This window comes from Daucus carota, chromosome 1 (assembly GCF_001625215.2).
Source record: "Daucus carota subsp. sativus chromosome 1, DH1 v3.0, whole genome shotgun sequence".
Classification (NCBI taxonomy): Eukaryota; Viridiplantae; Streptophyta; class Magnoliopsida; order Apiales; family Apiaceae; genus Daucus; species Daucus carota.
Window position 1 is genome coordinate 1,553,834 of NC_030381.2, and position 16,595 is coordinate 1,570,428.

The following is a 16,595-nucleotide window of genomic DNA, read 5'->3' on the forward strand; positions in this document are numbered from 1 at the left end:
TAATATATTTTTTATTGACAGCCATAAAATTATTGCATTCTACAAATATTAATATTGAATTATTAATATAATTTTTATAGGCCGCCGCAACGCGCGGTTTCTTAACTAGTTATTTAATCATTAATAACAATTTTAGTATTATTTGAAACAAGTTCTGACCTCTGAATTTAGAGAATAAGTTTAGAATTAGTGCTTCAATAGATTCTTAGAAATTTTTTAGGAATTTAGGAGCGTCTCTCCTCTCTTAAAAATATATATCAATCTGATAATATTAATGTGAACCTAAATAAAATCGTAATAGGAAATAAAAAATTTACTCGCATCTTAATCATAAATAACTGTGTATATGATCGCATTTGTTTATTCTTGTTGTTAAAATATAATATAAAATTCTTTTGAATGTTCCTCTAACAGTTTAAAATTTTAGATAAATTGATTTTAAACATGATGGAGGTGACTCATGATCCTCTTGTTTTCTTTAAAAGAAAAAGAATTTCGAGTGAGGAGAAAATTGAAATATAAATTAAAATTCATTCGAAATATTTTTCTAACAACTTGATTGAACTTATGCAAACAAATATAAAAAATTGTAAAAAGTGATTAACCTCCGTATAAGACCGGACTTCTATTCCATATTTCAAATTAATTAATCCGAATATCACACAAATATTTGCAATATCAATCTCGTTAATCGAATTTGTTATCCAACGCCTTCGAAAACTATCTTCTCAATTATTTTTTCTCCCAGTTTGTGTCGTGACTAAATTAATACCAAAAACTAAATTGTGGCTATCACACTGTCCAGTGCGCCAACAAGCCAGTCCACATATATCCAATACCTGCAAACTATTATATGCCCACATCAGCATATCTCCTGCCTCTGCCACTAAGTTTTGTCTCTCTTGCTGCTTTTTAACAAAAAAAAAATCATAACTTTCTCTTTAAATTCTTTCACTCTGGGCTTTTAGTACTTTCTTGTTCAAGAAAAACCCCAGTTTGAAGATGTAAGTCACTTTTTATCATGACCCACATTTCTAAATTTGATAAAAATGCAATCTTGAAGTGAATTGATGTGTGTGTATTTGATAAAAATGCAATCTTGAAGTGAATTAATGTGTGTGTATTGGAAGGTGTTTGATTATTTGGTTTCTTGAAATGGGCAGGGATGGTGTTTTGAAACCTATGGATGCTGAACAGCTGAGAGAGAATGCACATAAGATGGTAGATTTCATTGCTGATTACTACAAAAATATTGAAACTTTCCCTGTGCTTAGCCAAGTTGAGGTATGCTGCTCTTCTAGTGTTCTCTAAATTTATATGTGTTGTATATATCAAGCTTTTGTAGTATTTTTCATGCAGTTATGATTTATAGCCTTTTAGAAATGCTAGGTATCCCAAAATAGTTCCCGCAATTGTTCTTCAATACTTAATTGGCAAAATTTGATTGGATATGTATCTTGAAATTAAGGAGGGTCCCCGTGTATACACGCCAATAGCACGAATTAAATCACGGTACTTGGCATTTGGGAACAAATTTGGGTCCCTAGCGTTGCTCTTTATTCAATAATCAATAGTGCATGTATATAAACTTCATTCGGTTGCAACTAGATAAAGGGGTATTACTATTATATCAAATTGCCCACTATTATCATCAAAAAATTATCAAGCAATCTCCATGGGACTCATTTAAGCCACTATAATTACTATATATCACTCCACTAAATCTTGAAAAAGTTAATAAATAGATGATTTGTTTGCTACAATCTTTTTATATTTCTTTGTAATCTTCGGTTCTAGTTAATTTTTTGTGATCCACGTGGCTCACACATCATCTTCTGATTAGGATTCCATTAAGTTTTCTGTAAATAATTTTTCAGAATTTAACATAGTGACATATATAGTGATTCTAGTGGCCAAAATAGTCATGCGGTTAGAGGACTATTAAATTTCATGAATGTTACCTATATGTGCATACTCTCTGTCCAATTTTGAATAATAGTGATGATGATGCTATGCAGCCTGGGTACTTGCGTGACCTACTTCCTCATTCTGCACCTGATCAGCCTGAATCTTTGCAAAATATTCTTGATGGTGATGTTTCTCAACTATTAGCTAGTATATATTGACCAGATGTGCATAAGAACTTACAAGGAAGTTATTATTTCTATCAAAAAATCAAATTCATGTGCCATATTATTTGTTTTTTTCGTTGCAGATATTCAGGCAAAAATATTACCAGGGGTTACCCACTGGCAAAGCCCAAACTATTTTGCTTATTTCCCATCTAATAGCAGTGTGGCGGGTTTTCTTGGAGAGATGTTGAGTGCTGGTATTAATATGGTGGGGTTTAGTTGGATAACCTCTCCCGCGGCCACAGAACTTGAAATGATTGTTCTAGATTGGCTTGCCAAACTACTCAAGCTTCCAGACCATTTCCTCTCCACAGGCAAATATTTCTTTCTTTTAAATTTCATATAATTTTTTAATTTGAAAAAGTCATATATTCTTCAGGTACTAGAGGTTATATTACAGGTAAGATTATTAGCATAATTTACTATAATTAGAATTTATGATGTGGATTTAAGTGCTACAGATAGAGATATTGGTATTATGTTATACCATTACGGAGCTATATGTTAAGAATTGGTACCTAGACAACTAATTATCAATTGTACTTGCTAATACTTGACTTAGAGGATGGGTAATATCATATTAATCTATGCATCCCGAATCTTTTCTTCGTTTAATGGAAATTTAATCAGATCAGACTGTATGCAATATTTCATCATGTCTGGCCATTTCCCAAGCAGGACAGGGTGGTGGAGTAATACAAGGCACTGCTAGTGAAGCTGTTCTAGTTGTACTTCTGGCTGCCCGTGACAAAGTTTTAAGAATAACTGGAAAAGATGCCCTTGGAAAGCTTGTGGTGTATTGTTCAGATCAAACTCATTCTGCTTTACAGAAGGCCTGTCAGGTACATATACACATTTGACAGTGCCGTATGCGGTCTCTTCAGTTTTTGAACAATATGCTTTGATGCCACACTAGGGATTTTAATAAATTTAGTGTCATTTTACTTTTTTAAACAATATGAGACATATATAAGTGCAATGATGGTTCTGCAATCAACATGTATAGTTTAGATATTCTGGCATTCTGCTATTATTTTTCTGGGATTCACATTTGCTTAAATTGGTTTATCAGTACTGCTGCTTAGTTATATGTTTGAACTATGCAAAATTTCATCAAGCTGTAGTTAACAATTTTTTCTCGTGTGGCAGATAGCGGGAATACATCCTGGGAACTGTCGGGTGCTAAAAACCGAGTCATGCAATGATTATTCCCTCTCACCTGAAACATTTGAACAAGCTATCTCAACTGATGTTGCCTCTGGGTTGATTCCCTTGTTATTATGTGCCACGGTAAGAAACAAATGTATATTTACAATAGAAGGAATCCGTTTCCAGTGTCCAAGATGATAGTTTCAGCAAAGCAACCGAGTTGTTTAAGACATGACAGCGTTCAGATGTATTATTTATAGAACTCTAATATTCATGCTCTATCAACTTCGAATGACCGGAAATTGTGGTCATGACTCATGAGTACATTTGGTTCTATACTTTCTTCAGCTAAAAATAATTGAAAGTCACAGTCTTCTGTCTTTATTTAAAATTAAACAGTTTCCATACAAAATTTAAGCATTATGTTGTACTAAAGAAGTTTTGCATACATGCTCACATGCAGGTTGGTACTACTTCATCAACAGCTGTGGATCCTTTGCTTGAACTAGGAAAAATTACCAAGGTGACAAATTTGTTTAAATTATCAAAAAGAAAAGTAAGATAGTCCTAAAATTACTGAAGATAAAATACTTGGATGCCTATTTTTGGACTTCGTTGTACTTTTTTTCCATAATTTTCTCATGCATTGCTGAACTACAGGAAAAAAATGATGATCCTATAGTTGGTCATTTAAGATGTTAATGACCAAATCATCATTATAATTTTAGTACTCTGGAAAAACAATCGATGTTAGATAATGAATTAACAATTAGAGTAATTTGCTTACCATTATTATTGTCCAGCTCCTTTTGACATGAGATCAACAATGATTCATTCTTTTTGATTTAAATAACAACATGCAATAGGGCACACGTTGCATATCCATATCTTTGTGAACCAGTATTCCAAGTTTTTGTTAGTTCCTGTAAGAGGTAAGATCCGTGCAAAAAGCTACATGGCCTAAGTAAGATCATGAAACATTGGTCTAACAAAACAAAGCTGCAATATGTGATATATCAACTCTGGTCTGTGTACTCCTTGGAACCCAAGCTGTAAGATTTTGGTTTCAAATACATTACTCCAAAAAATAATCAGCCAGTATTCATAGAACCTTTTGAATTTTTGATAGTACAAATGCTTACAAAAAAAAATTGTGAATCCAGTTGGCTCCTGCAACATAAAGGTGATGTAAATTTGTTTGGTGTATGACCTTTCACAGATGAAAGGAATATGGTTGCATGTGGATGCTGCATATGCTGGAAGTGCTTGCGTGTGTCCAGAGTTTCGTCATTACATTGATGGAGTTGAAGAAGCTGACTCGTTTAACATGAATGCACATAAATGGTTTTTAACAAACTTTGACTGTTCAGCCTTGTGGGTTAAGGTGTGTTATATTTTTTTAATTATTTTTTTATTAATAATCACGTTTTGGCATAGTCAGTGTTACATGTTATCCGTGTTTCATGCCAATACAGATTTATTCCATTATCTTTCTGTCACGGAGCAATCGTTTTCTTTGTGGTATTTCAGTAGCTAATTTTTTTTCCTTTGTGGTATTTCACTAGCTAATTGTTATTTTATATGGTCGTCCACGCCCCACGGTGCTTTATATTTTTGTAGCAATCCATCATATTCTACTATATCAAATCCGGCTGTAAAGTATCATTCACTTTTGATTTGGCTGTAAAGTATCATTCACTTTTCTTGTCATTCACTTGAAAGACCTAATATGGTATTCAGGTGTATTGAAACTGCCAACTGGCAAATTAATTTGTTATACAGAATGTAGTAATTCATTTCCCATCTTTCCTGTACTTTTGGAATTCATATATTTTGGTCATGGGTATATTTTTGTCAACAGGATCGCAGTGCGCTGATTCATTCATTGTCAACGAATCCCGAGTTTCTTAAGAACAAAGTAAGTAAATTTATGGAACTGATTGTAATTGCTGTCGATATTCAAGCAATATCGTAAGGAGAATTTTAGATACTGCTCAGTCATGCTATAATGTCAGTGGTTTAATTTTTAAGTAGCTTTCATTTGGCTCGTGCTACACAATGATTGAAATAGAGTTTAGAAATTTCTTTAGTATACTGATAGTATGGTTATGCTTTTTGACGTCAGTCCTTGATATATCATGGATATGTTAATATTATCATTGTTTAAGATTTAAGAATCTACTTGTAACTTATTATATGTCATTATTGCCGAGTACTTCTTAGCTGAATCAAGTCGTGCAAAATTGTTGAGTTTTGGGTCCAATAGACTTTATAAAGGAAGTATTATTATCAAAAAGCAACTAGCTGACTAAATATGTGATAATAAATCATCCATGATCAGTTATATAAGCAATTTATGGTATTTTAGTATCATGTTATCTGCCATACATGGGGCTGTAGTGGTACAGATAGGACCCGTCCTTAGTTCATATTCGCAAAGACTGAACAGAAAGGCCCCCAAGACGATAGTGATAGGTGCTACGGTCTACTCTAGACCTTTATTTTTAATTTTTTTTTCCTTTTATTTCTCTATATTTTTGCAAAAAAAAAAAAACAATTCATTTTTCTGATCCTTTCATTAGCTTTAGTATATGATGATCACTGTGAGATTAGTGGCTTCTTGAATATTTACAGTGTACTAATATTAATGACATGTCAGGCTTCACAAGAAAACCTGGTTGTGGATTACAAAGATTGGCAAATTCCTCTTGGACGACGATTCAGGTTGGCACCCCTCCTGTTTAAAATACCATTAAATTATATCCTTACATAATACATACCACTAAATGATGGTTACTTCAAGCAATGCAATTTTAGTAAGCATGCAAAATGCAACTGAAATCGATAGGCAAAAAAGTCTCTAAAACAAAGGTAACACAATTCTTGACCTTGGATAAATTATAAGGCCAGGACCTGCGGCTTTACCATATGAATGGCAGAAAGGTTCTGAACAATATCGTTGTGTTCTTGCAATTGCAAGTCATAAAAGATAGTCTTGGTTGATCATTCTATTTGTGATTCCATGGATGTGCAGAAAATTCACATTTCATGATAAAACAACTTTTACAGTTTTACTTTGTAAATAATTTATATTAGAATGAGAAAATCATTAGTTGTGAGTTTTGGAATGATCCTGTTTTAGGTCGCTGAAATTGTGGATGGTACTAAGACTATATGGCCTGGAAAACCTTCAATCTTACATCAGAAACCACATTCAGCTAGCTGCAACATTTGAAAGTTTTGTCACTGAAGATCCAAGATTCGAGGTTAATCAAGCTTGTAAATGACTATACTAGTAAGTCCTTACCTAGAACGTGCTAAGACATTTAGTTTTGCAGGTCGTTGCCCCTCGGAAGTTTGCACTAGTTTGTTTTCGTCTTCTGCCTCCCTCACATAAAGATGAGGATTGTTCTAACCAACTGAACCGTGACCTATTGGATGCAGTGAATGCCACCGGAAAAGCCTTTGTTTCTCATACGGTATGCTTTCTTGTACAATAAGGATTCAAGGGATGAGAATTCGAATACAACGCTATATTGATACAAAAACTTGTATGCAGGCTCTTTCAGGAAGATATGTAGTTCGATTTGCAATAGGAGCTCCATTAACTGAAGAGAGCCATATAATTGAAGCATGGAAGATTTTCCAAGAAGTTGCCACTGTTTTGCTAAAATCTCTTAAGATGAATCACACAAGGCCTTTGAACTAGATGAAGCTTGTCTCATTATCTACACCGTCACCGATTAATGTGGAAGCTGAATTTCCAGTTTCCATAACATTCTTGATACCTGAGAAGAAACTTACTGAAAATGGAAACAAGTATAAATAAATGAGCAATTGCATCTTCTTATAAATTGTCAGCATCAAATAAAATTTGTATATCCATAATCTTCCATGTCTTTCTCTATAGATGACAGATTTACTAGCTTTACTACTAGGACTAGCATTTCGATTAGTTTCCACGAATTAAAGTCATTATTTTTTATTGTTTTTTTATCTGTATAATTGGTTCGTCTAAAAACTATAGAAAAATAAAAAAGCTAATGGGAGATGATACCAGCTAGTTTGACTAGCAAGAACGCACACCAAATAATTTTAATATTTTGTACACGTTACTAAAATGGCTTAATGTCCCTTTTAACCTTTTATTATATACTAGAGTTTAACCCGTGCGAAGCACGGGCGCGTATATAATTCATAATTTATTATTTATAATTTAAATTATAAAATTATCTTAATATTTTAGTATTAATGAATTGCAAAATCTATTTATAAGTATTTTTAGTATTAATATATGTTATTAACAGTAGTTTCATTTTTTTTCAACTAATTATAAATTATATTTAAGAGGATAATGATAAAAATTTTGTCTTGTAACACATGATGAGTGTTTTTAGTATTTGAAATTGTTCAATAAAAGAAGAGTAATAGACCTTCATACGCCGTTGACTTCTAGTTATATACAGAGAGTACTAATTTAAAAGAACATTACCAGACCAGAGAGTACTAAATCAAAAGAACATTACCAAATCAAAAATTTGTACGACTACAAATTATACCACTTATTATAATATAGTATAGATTAGTAAGTGGCTTAATATCTGTAATGGGCCGGGTGAGGAAGAATTAGATGGGCTTACTATTTTAGAAAGGAAAAGACGTAGAGGAGAGTTGCAGGCCCAAGTATCTAATCCTACTGGTGAGTTTTCAAACACATGCTGTACTTTCTGAAATGGATTGTACTTCATTTCCCTCATATGTTTTGGCTACGCTTGCTCGGCAAGCTAGCCGGCCACAATGAATCACTTAAGTTAGAACTGCCGGGGATTGGGAAATTCTCGAGCAGTTCGTGTGTTGAGCGATCTGGTTAAGGATCGTAAGCCTGATTTTTTATATTTGTCTGAAACTTTTGTTTTGAATAATACAATAAAAGAGCTCAGTTTGAATCTGGGATTTGCTAGTTATTTTGCTGTTGACTGCATTGGTAGAGCGGGGGTCTGGCTATTATGTGGAAGCCAACTGTGTCCTGCAGGGTGGACAACCATTCTCAGAATCACATAGATGTTATCATGTTAAAGAACTCTATGCCTGATTGGCAGCTTACTTGTTATTATGGCTTTCCTGAAAGAAGTAGGAGAAGAGAAGCGTGGGATTTCATTAGATATCTTGCAGGCAGGTCTCAAATTCCCTGGTGTATCATAGGGGATTTTAATGACATGCTTTATGCAACTGACAAAGATGGGAAGTGTGATCATCCTCAATATCTTATGAATGGCTTCAGTCTGGCTATTGAAGATACAAACCTTGTTGAAGTTCCGCTGACGGGGGGAAAATTTACATGGGAGAAAGGTAAAGGTACGAGCAATTGGGTTAGAGAACGTCTTGATCGTGCTTTTGCTAATGATGACTGGTGGCATCTTTTTCCTCTGTGTAAGCTGACTGTGCACCATACTATCTGTTCAGATCATGAGCCTATTGTTCTGGACTTATGTAATGTGCAAGTAACAAAAAAGCAATTTAGATTTAAATTTGAGAATACGTGGCTTCGTGAGCCCGAGTTTCATAATGAAGTAAAGGAGCATTGGGAGAGTCTGCCAAGAAGTAGTTTGCTTCCTAAGCTTATTTCTATTTCCTCATTCATGGCCAAATGGGGGAGGAATTTCTTTCACAAATTCAGGGAGAAAATCTGTAAACAAAAAGAGGTTTTAAATGTGCTGGTGGATAAAGTTGATGAAGATGGTGTCAAGCGGTACTTTCTGGAGAGGGACAAGCTTAATGTTCTCCTGTTAAATGAGGAAGTATATTGGAACTTGGAAGCATAACGGAGGGGGATTCGAACACTAAATTTTTTCATGCATATGCCTCGGCTAGAAAGAAATCAAATTTCATTGATCACTTGCGTTCTGATGAGGGGGATCTTATCACAGATAAGGAAGGAATGCATGAAGTGGTATCAATTATTTCAACAAGATTTTTGCTGGCCAGGAGAATATCGGCACTGATAATTTTGAGAGGGACGAGACTTCAGTTACAGAGGATCAAAATCGGGCTTTAATGGCGGATATCACCTTTGAGGAATTTACAAAGGCTGTTAAACAGATGCACCCCGATAAAGCATCAGGCCCGGACGGGTTAAACCCGGCGTTCTTTCAAAATTTTTGGCCGACGTTGGGAAAGGAAGTGTTTCTCTGTTGTAAGGACTAGCTGAGTCAAGGTACGTTCTGTGCAGATTTAAATGAGTCGAACATTGTTCTTATTCCTAAGAAGGATAATGCTGAGTATATGAGAGACTTGAGACCAATAGCTCTATGTAATGTGTTGTATAAGATTATTGCTAAATGTTTGGCGAATAGATTGAAGATTATTCTTCCAGGACTTATTTCTGAAAATCAATCTGCTTTTGTCCCAGGTAGTAATATTTCTGATAATGTTTTAGTTGCTTTTGAGGCTCTCCATTATATGAAAAGGAAACAAAGTGGTAATGATGGAGTAGTGGCTCTTAAGCTGGACATTAGCAAAGCTTATGATCGTGTTGATTGGAGCTATTTGAGGAAAAGAATGATCCAAATGGGTTTTTGTGAGGGTTGGATAAAATGGATCTTGCTGTGTGTTACTACTGTTCATTATAAAGTCTGTTTCAACGGGGTTCAATTGGGTCCAGTAACTCCAAAGCGCGGTTTAAGACAGGGCGATCCCCTATCGCCATATCTCTTTTTGCTATGTGTGGAAGGTTTGTCTAGTGCTTTGAAGAGGGCAGAGAGAAATGGAGGTCTTCAGGGCTGTAAGATTAGCATTAGCCAATCTGCTCCAACAATTACGCATCTGCTTTTTGCAGATGACAGTTTTTTTTCTTTCGTGCTAGTACTGATGAAGCGCAAAGAATTAAAGATATTCTGAATACATATGAGAACAACTCAGGCTAGGCAGTGAATTTTCAAAAATCAGGTATCTTTTATAGTTCTAATGTGCACCAGGAAAAGCAAAGTGAAATTTCCGGTATTCTAGGTGTTTGGAATGATCTTACTAAGAGCAGGTACCTTGGATTGCCTTCTTTAATTGGAAGATCGAAGAAGTCTGTGTTCAATTATGTAAAGGAGAAGGTCCTTAAGAAATTAAATCAATGAAACAATCGTCTTCTTTCACGAGCAGGCAAAGCTGTCCTAAACAAGAATGTTGCGCAGACAATTCCCACTTATACTATGTCATGTTTTCTCCTCCCAAAGTCTCTGTGTCAGGATATTGAACGGCTACTCAATGGTTTTTGGTGGAAATCAAATTCTGAAAACTCTAAAAGTATTAGGTGGCTGTCATGGGATAAGATGAGTTTGTCTAAAATGAGGGGAGGCTTGGGGTTTAGAAATTTATATGGTTTTAATCTTGCAATGTTGGGGAAGTAGATATGGAACTTTCTGAAAAATCCAGACTCTCTTGTAGCTCGTGTGTTCAAAGGAAGATATTATCCATCTGGTGATTTATTAAATTCTCAGCGGACAGGTGGATCGAGTTTTATTTGGTCAGGATTATGGGCTGCAAAAGAAAAGTTCAAAAAAGACTTTCGCTGGGTGGTGGGAGATGGAAGACAGATAAATGTGTTTACAGATCCATGGTTAAATAGTAAGCAGAATTTTATGGTGGAACAAGGAACGTATAACATGCACTCAAGTACCAAGGTTGCCAGTTTATTGGAGTCGTAATACAAAGAAGTGGGATGTGAGCAAGATCAGGAAGACTTTTGAGGAGATAGATGTGCAAGCTATTCTGAATGTTAGAATTCCTCAACATGTAGCTAATGATAGAGTTGCGTGGGTTCACACAAAGGAAGGGTTCTATTCTGTGAAGTCTGGATATCATAAATGGCAGGAGAGGAACATACAGTCGAATCATAATGTTTAATCTACAGGATGGCGGAAACTGTGGCATTTAAATATTCCTCCCAAAGTAAAATTTTTCCTCTGGAGATTCCGCAGAAACAATATCCCTGTACAGGCGGTTCCTCAGCGTAGAAGTAATGCAATTCCTTTACATTGCCCTATGTGTGACAATGATGTGGAGCATCTGTTACACGTTTTCTTTGATTGTGAGTTTGCCTCACAATGTTGGCAGAAAATGGGATTATCCTACAATATGTGGGAGGTGGAGGATGCATCTGTTTGGCTGTTGGACAGATTGAGTATGGAGAGCCATGAGAGGATGTGTACTATTGCTACGATATTGTGGAGCATTTGGTTCTTCAGGAATAAGAAAGTGTGGGAGAACAAAATTGTCACCCATCATTTTGCTATGGACTGGGGTACTAATCAGATTAATGAGTGGAGGCATGCTAATGGGGCCGGTGAGCAGACAACAACCTCGGCCAGAACTTGTAATAATGGTGTCAGGGTGAGGTGGAAGGCTCCTCAAGGTGACTGCTTGAAACTTAACGTCGATGCATCTATAGTTCAGGATTCATCTTCATTTTCAGTTGGCTGGATTCTTCGAAATCATGTTGGTGACTTCAAAGGTGGCAGGGTAATGAAAATCAACATGAAGGCTTCGGTGTTGGAAGCTGAGGCAATAGGTATTCTTGAGGCTTTATCCTGGGTGATGGACAGAACGGATAGTAAGGTGTGTATTGAGTCAGACTCCCTCACAGCGGTGCAAGCTATTAACAGAGGCATTCCATATCAGCTTGAGCTAGGTCATATTTTTGATGAATGTCGTCTGCGTTTAACATCTCGGAGTAGTCTTAGTCTTAATCATGTTAGAAGGTTAGCTAATAGGGTGGCCCATACAGTGGCTCGTTTTCCTTGTGAGCTAAATTGCTATGTGGATTTTATGTCTCCTCCACGTCAAGTGTTGGATTCGATGATGTACGATTTGTTTTCTGAGTAATGAAAGATGCTGCTTTCCTTAAAAAAAAATATTTGAAGTGTGTACGGATGCGGCTTCAATATTTTAACTTGACAGATTCCTTCCAAATATGCGATATTTTCCGAATACAAACTACAAACTAGTGTATATCTCATTGCAAAAATAAAATCAATTCTTTATAAAAAAGACCATAGTATTCTGGATTGAAGAAAAAATTTCAAGCTTTTCAGGTTTGCTTTTATTTGACTTTGTTCCTTGAATTGCTTCTTGAATTTACTTTTCCTGCCGTAATTAATTTTTCATGCCAACTCAGACCAGAATTTGTTTTCAGTAATAAGTTCATAATTTGTTCATGTCATGAGTACAAATGGTGTAGGGCTAGGTTCTTATTTCCTGTGGATGTTAATTCCATACCTCCACGATATTTAGACTGAAAACTTTTTCTAATTCTTTCTTAGCTACTGAGATGCAGGTTGAGAACTTAATTTTCATTATTGAATGTGCATCACACGAACCTTTTTCTCAATTTGTCTGTGAGAATCCTGTACCTTGTTTCGAATGTGTTTCAACAGTTAAACTAGCGATATTTACAAAAACCGGAAAAATGGCCTAGATGTCATGAAACTCATATGTAATGTTTAAAATTTAAAATTTGGAGAAATGACCCAAATTTCATTTAATAACACCTCATAATTTGAAGTGATGATTTTTGGAACATAATATTGAACCGTATTGTGTTTAGATTTGAAAAATCCTACAAAATGCAACATGATTTGGTGTTTTAGAAGCAAAGCACTACATAAAATAGCGTCTGGGGTTCTAAAACACTGGATCGTGTACTATTAAGAAGAAAAGGATGATAAACACCAAACGATCTAGCATTTTGGAAGAAAAGGATGATAAACACCAAACGATCTAGCATTTTGGATCGTAAGATTACAGCTAAGGACCATTGCTTTGATGACCGGTATTTAAGATCATTTTATTTAAAATTATAATAGTGAAGCCAACATCCATATTAATTTATTTTAGATGTGTTTTTAATATTTAAACTAGTTCAAAGGTAACAAGTAAAACCACTATCTTGAATTAACTTTCTAGACAATCCAACTATTTATAAATATTTGGGACTTGTAAAAAATTATTATTATTATTATATTATTCGTGGTGTATTATTAATAATTAGTTTTATTAAGTAAAGTTAGTGTTGTCCATATTCCAATCTTTTCTAATACATTTTGAATGATTCAATCACAAAATGTTAAGGTGCATTGATTTAAAGTTGTGCAAAAGGTGATGGAAATTATTAAATTTATTTAATGTGTGTTTTAATATGAAATATACTATTTAGCATCGTCCTTAATTAATATATTATTTTTAGATATAAATTTTTATTAGTTAAACTAAACAGATGTTAAGATTTATTTCTTTTAATAAATAATAAAAGATATTAAATTTATTTGGTATTTGTTTTTTATCATACTTAAACTAATTAAATTGAAACTAGTATTATTACCTAGTCGGGCTATAAGACATAAGTTTATAAAATATATATAACACATCTGATATAATAAAAGATCACAAAATAATTATATCACAATTTAGGATAATCATATCCCAATTTTCAAATGAGATCACCGTAATTGAATGTATTGCTAATAGTTTATTTGGAATTATATGCAGTTATAATTTAAGATATTAATGTATGCAACAGAAGATAAAAAGAAAAAAATACTACTGCTATTTTCACAATAATTGTCTTTGACAAATCATATTCATAACTGCGACATAAAATTTTTGACTTAGGAGACTATCAATATCCGTCCACATTAATCAGGTATTTTGTAAACTGAAACGATATGCAAAAAATATCTAGTCACTATGTGTCATTAACTGTGTAAAAAGAATTATAGTTTCTATAAAACATGTGATTCAGAATAATTAGATGAGAATTGAAGTCAACGTAATTAAATGTACAGCTACTTATTATTTAAATTTGTATGTAGTTATACAATTTATGCCGCAAGAGATAGTGAAATGAAAAGATATTGTTGTTATGTTCACAATACTTGAAAAGATATTGTTGTTATGTTCACAATACTTGTTTTCACAGGGCATTCATAACAAAACATCACATTAGAATTGCCATTATAAAATTTCTATTTCCTGCATGGTGTGGTAGACCTATATATTATAATAAAGGATGTTTACAATAATTATATTCGCAATAATTCAGTAATGAAAAACACATCAGATTTGTTACCAAAATATATTTTGACTCAAAAGATTACCCACATCTGCTCACACTGGTTACGCGTTTCGCCAACCTTAACTGATATGCAAGAACATATCAAATGTGTCATTAGTTTTATAAAAATATTTCTGTAAGTAATTAAATGTACGGCTACTTGTTAGTTAAATTTTTATGTACTTATATAATTTATGACATAAATTTATGCGCAAGAGATAATGAAATGAACAAAATACTAGTGCTATATTCACAACACTTGTTTTTGTAGTAAACTGGTGATGAAAAATTATTTCCATCCGTCTTTTTATAGGTAAAATAGTTATTTGGGCCTAGCAGCACAACAATAATATCCGATAAATTTTTAATTTCGATAAGATAATTGTAACCGCATATTCTGTGTTCATTGTTGTTCATTCAGATCTATGTACATTTACAAATTACTACATGATGGTGAAAGAAAAGGATCTTATGTTTAAAATAAAGTTTTCACCACTCAAACAGCAACAACAGAGAAACACAATCAGAAGTGTCACAAGAAAATCTTAACTCCGAGGACTACTCATATCTGCTCACATTGCTATAGTATTTGGCCAACTGCCGCTCATTTGCAACAACACATCAAGTCATGCAAACCGGTTGTTGTTTCTCTTTCGTTTCTTTTTTCTTGTCTCTCGAATATCTAATATGTCATTTGGATTTATACGCAGTTATATAATTTATGATATTATGCTTAAAAGAAAAATAATAGTACTGTTATGTTTACAATACTTATTTTCACAGTGCATCGGTAATGAAAAACGCATCAGTAAGTGTCATTAACTGTATAAAATATTTATTTCTTTCTATGACACCGTGTTGTTCTGAATAATTAGATCCCAATCCAATTGAGATTAATTCAATGTTCATTTTATATTAGTTTTGTAAAGTTATTTGGTAAGTCACATGAGTATGCACCCTATTTGTTAATAATTATTATTTCAAATGATAAATTTTCATACATAAATTCATAGGTATAATGTGCTAGTATGGAGCCGATAATGCACGAGTATACTTCTGTAATCGCATCGGTAAAATTAGATTTGGTACGTCAATTTTGATTATATGTTAATTTATTTATATTTACTAGCCTTTAACTCGTGCGAAGCACGAGCGAGTATATAATTCATAATTTATTATTTATAAGTTAAATTTTAAGGCTATTTTAGTATTTTAGTATATTTGGAACATCTATTTATAGGTATTTTTAGTATTAATATATATTATTAATGATAGTTTTATTTTTTTCAACTAATTATATTTAGGAGGACAATGATAAAGTTTTGTCTTGTAATACATGATTAGTTTTTTTTTTTGTATTTGAAATTATCTAATAAAATAAGAGTAATATACTTATATGTTGTAGACTTGTATAAAAAGAGTATTAAACCAAAAAAAACATGACTAAACCAAAAATTTGTACAACTACAAATTATACTCATGTTGACTTATTATATGTACTTATATAATTTATAATATTAACAAATGATTTTGCAAATCAAATATTCTGGGTCAAACACTAATGCAATCTGGGCAGACATGAGCATTTCTCCTCTTGGATGCTGCTCGAGTGTTAACCCCTTTTTTGTGAGAATAGCAGTAAAATCTTTTTCCAATCACTATTCCATTCTCCTTTTGTAATATTTGAGATATTAATCTTGTTGTTTTATTATGGTTAGGCTTACTAACTGATCTATAACTACCAAATAATTTAACGTATCTTATTATTTTATAAAATTATTAAAAAAAAATCATGATATTTATATAGTTTAACTAGTAAAAGTTTATATCTTAAAATGATACGTACTTCTAATTCATTTGACTGTGTGGTTGAAGTTATAATTTTCAGAATCTTTTTCTGAATAAAAATATATGATTAATATAATAATTTTAAAAATAATGATTGTAATGATAATGTTAACAGATTTAGAGTTTATGTCAGAAAATCAAACCGATAGAGGAAGCAACATTATCCTGTTAAAAACACAAATTAATATTTTTATTTTTTTATCATTTTTTGTTAGACAAAAAAAGATATTATTGTTGCATAAAATAACTTTGATAAAAAAATGTCAAAATTTATTTAATAAATTTGTTGAAAAATAAGTTAACAATTGTTTGATAATCTAAAAACAGATTTTTAGAAAAACAAGTAAAACATTATAAAAATATTTTTG

The 16,595-nt window shown here is 33.0% G+C and overlaps 1 protein-coding gene across 2 annotated transcripts; it reads left to right on the forward strand.

The window, feature by feature from the left end:
- The first annotated feature begins 855 nt into the window (after positions 1-855).
- On the forward strand, positions 856-7,169 carry LOC108208280 (phenylacetaldehyde synthase). Of its 2 annotated transcripts, XM_017378801.2 has the most exons (13): positions 856-1,004; positions 1,164-1,284; positions 2,019-2,091; positions 2,216-2,446; positions 2,811-2,974; positions 3,282-3,422; positions 3,745-3,804; positions 4,501-4,665; positions 5,143-5,199; positions 5,941-6,005; positions 6,424-6,547; positions 6,620-6,760; positions 6,841-7,169. In XM_017378801.2, coding segments are annotated over exons 1-13 (1,494 nt in total). In that variant the 5' UTR covers positions 856-1,002; the 3' UTR covers positions 6,991-7,169. The 2 variants fall into 2 exon arrangements, with proteins under 2 accessions (XP_017234290.1, XP_063945531.1); XM_064089461.1 differs by lacking the exon at positions 856-1,004 and having other exon boundaries at positions 1,156-1,284.
- The last annotated feature ends 9,426 nt before the right edge of the window (positions 7,170-16,595 follow it).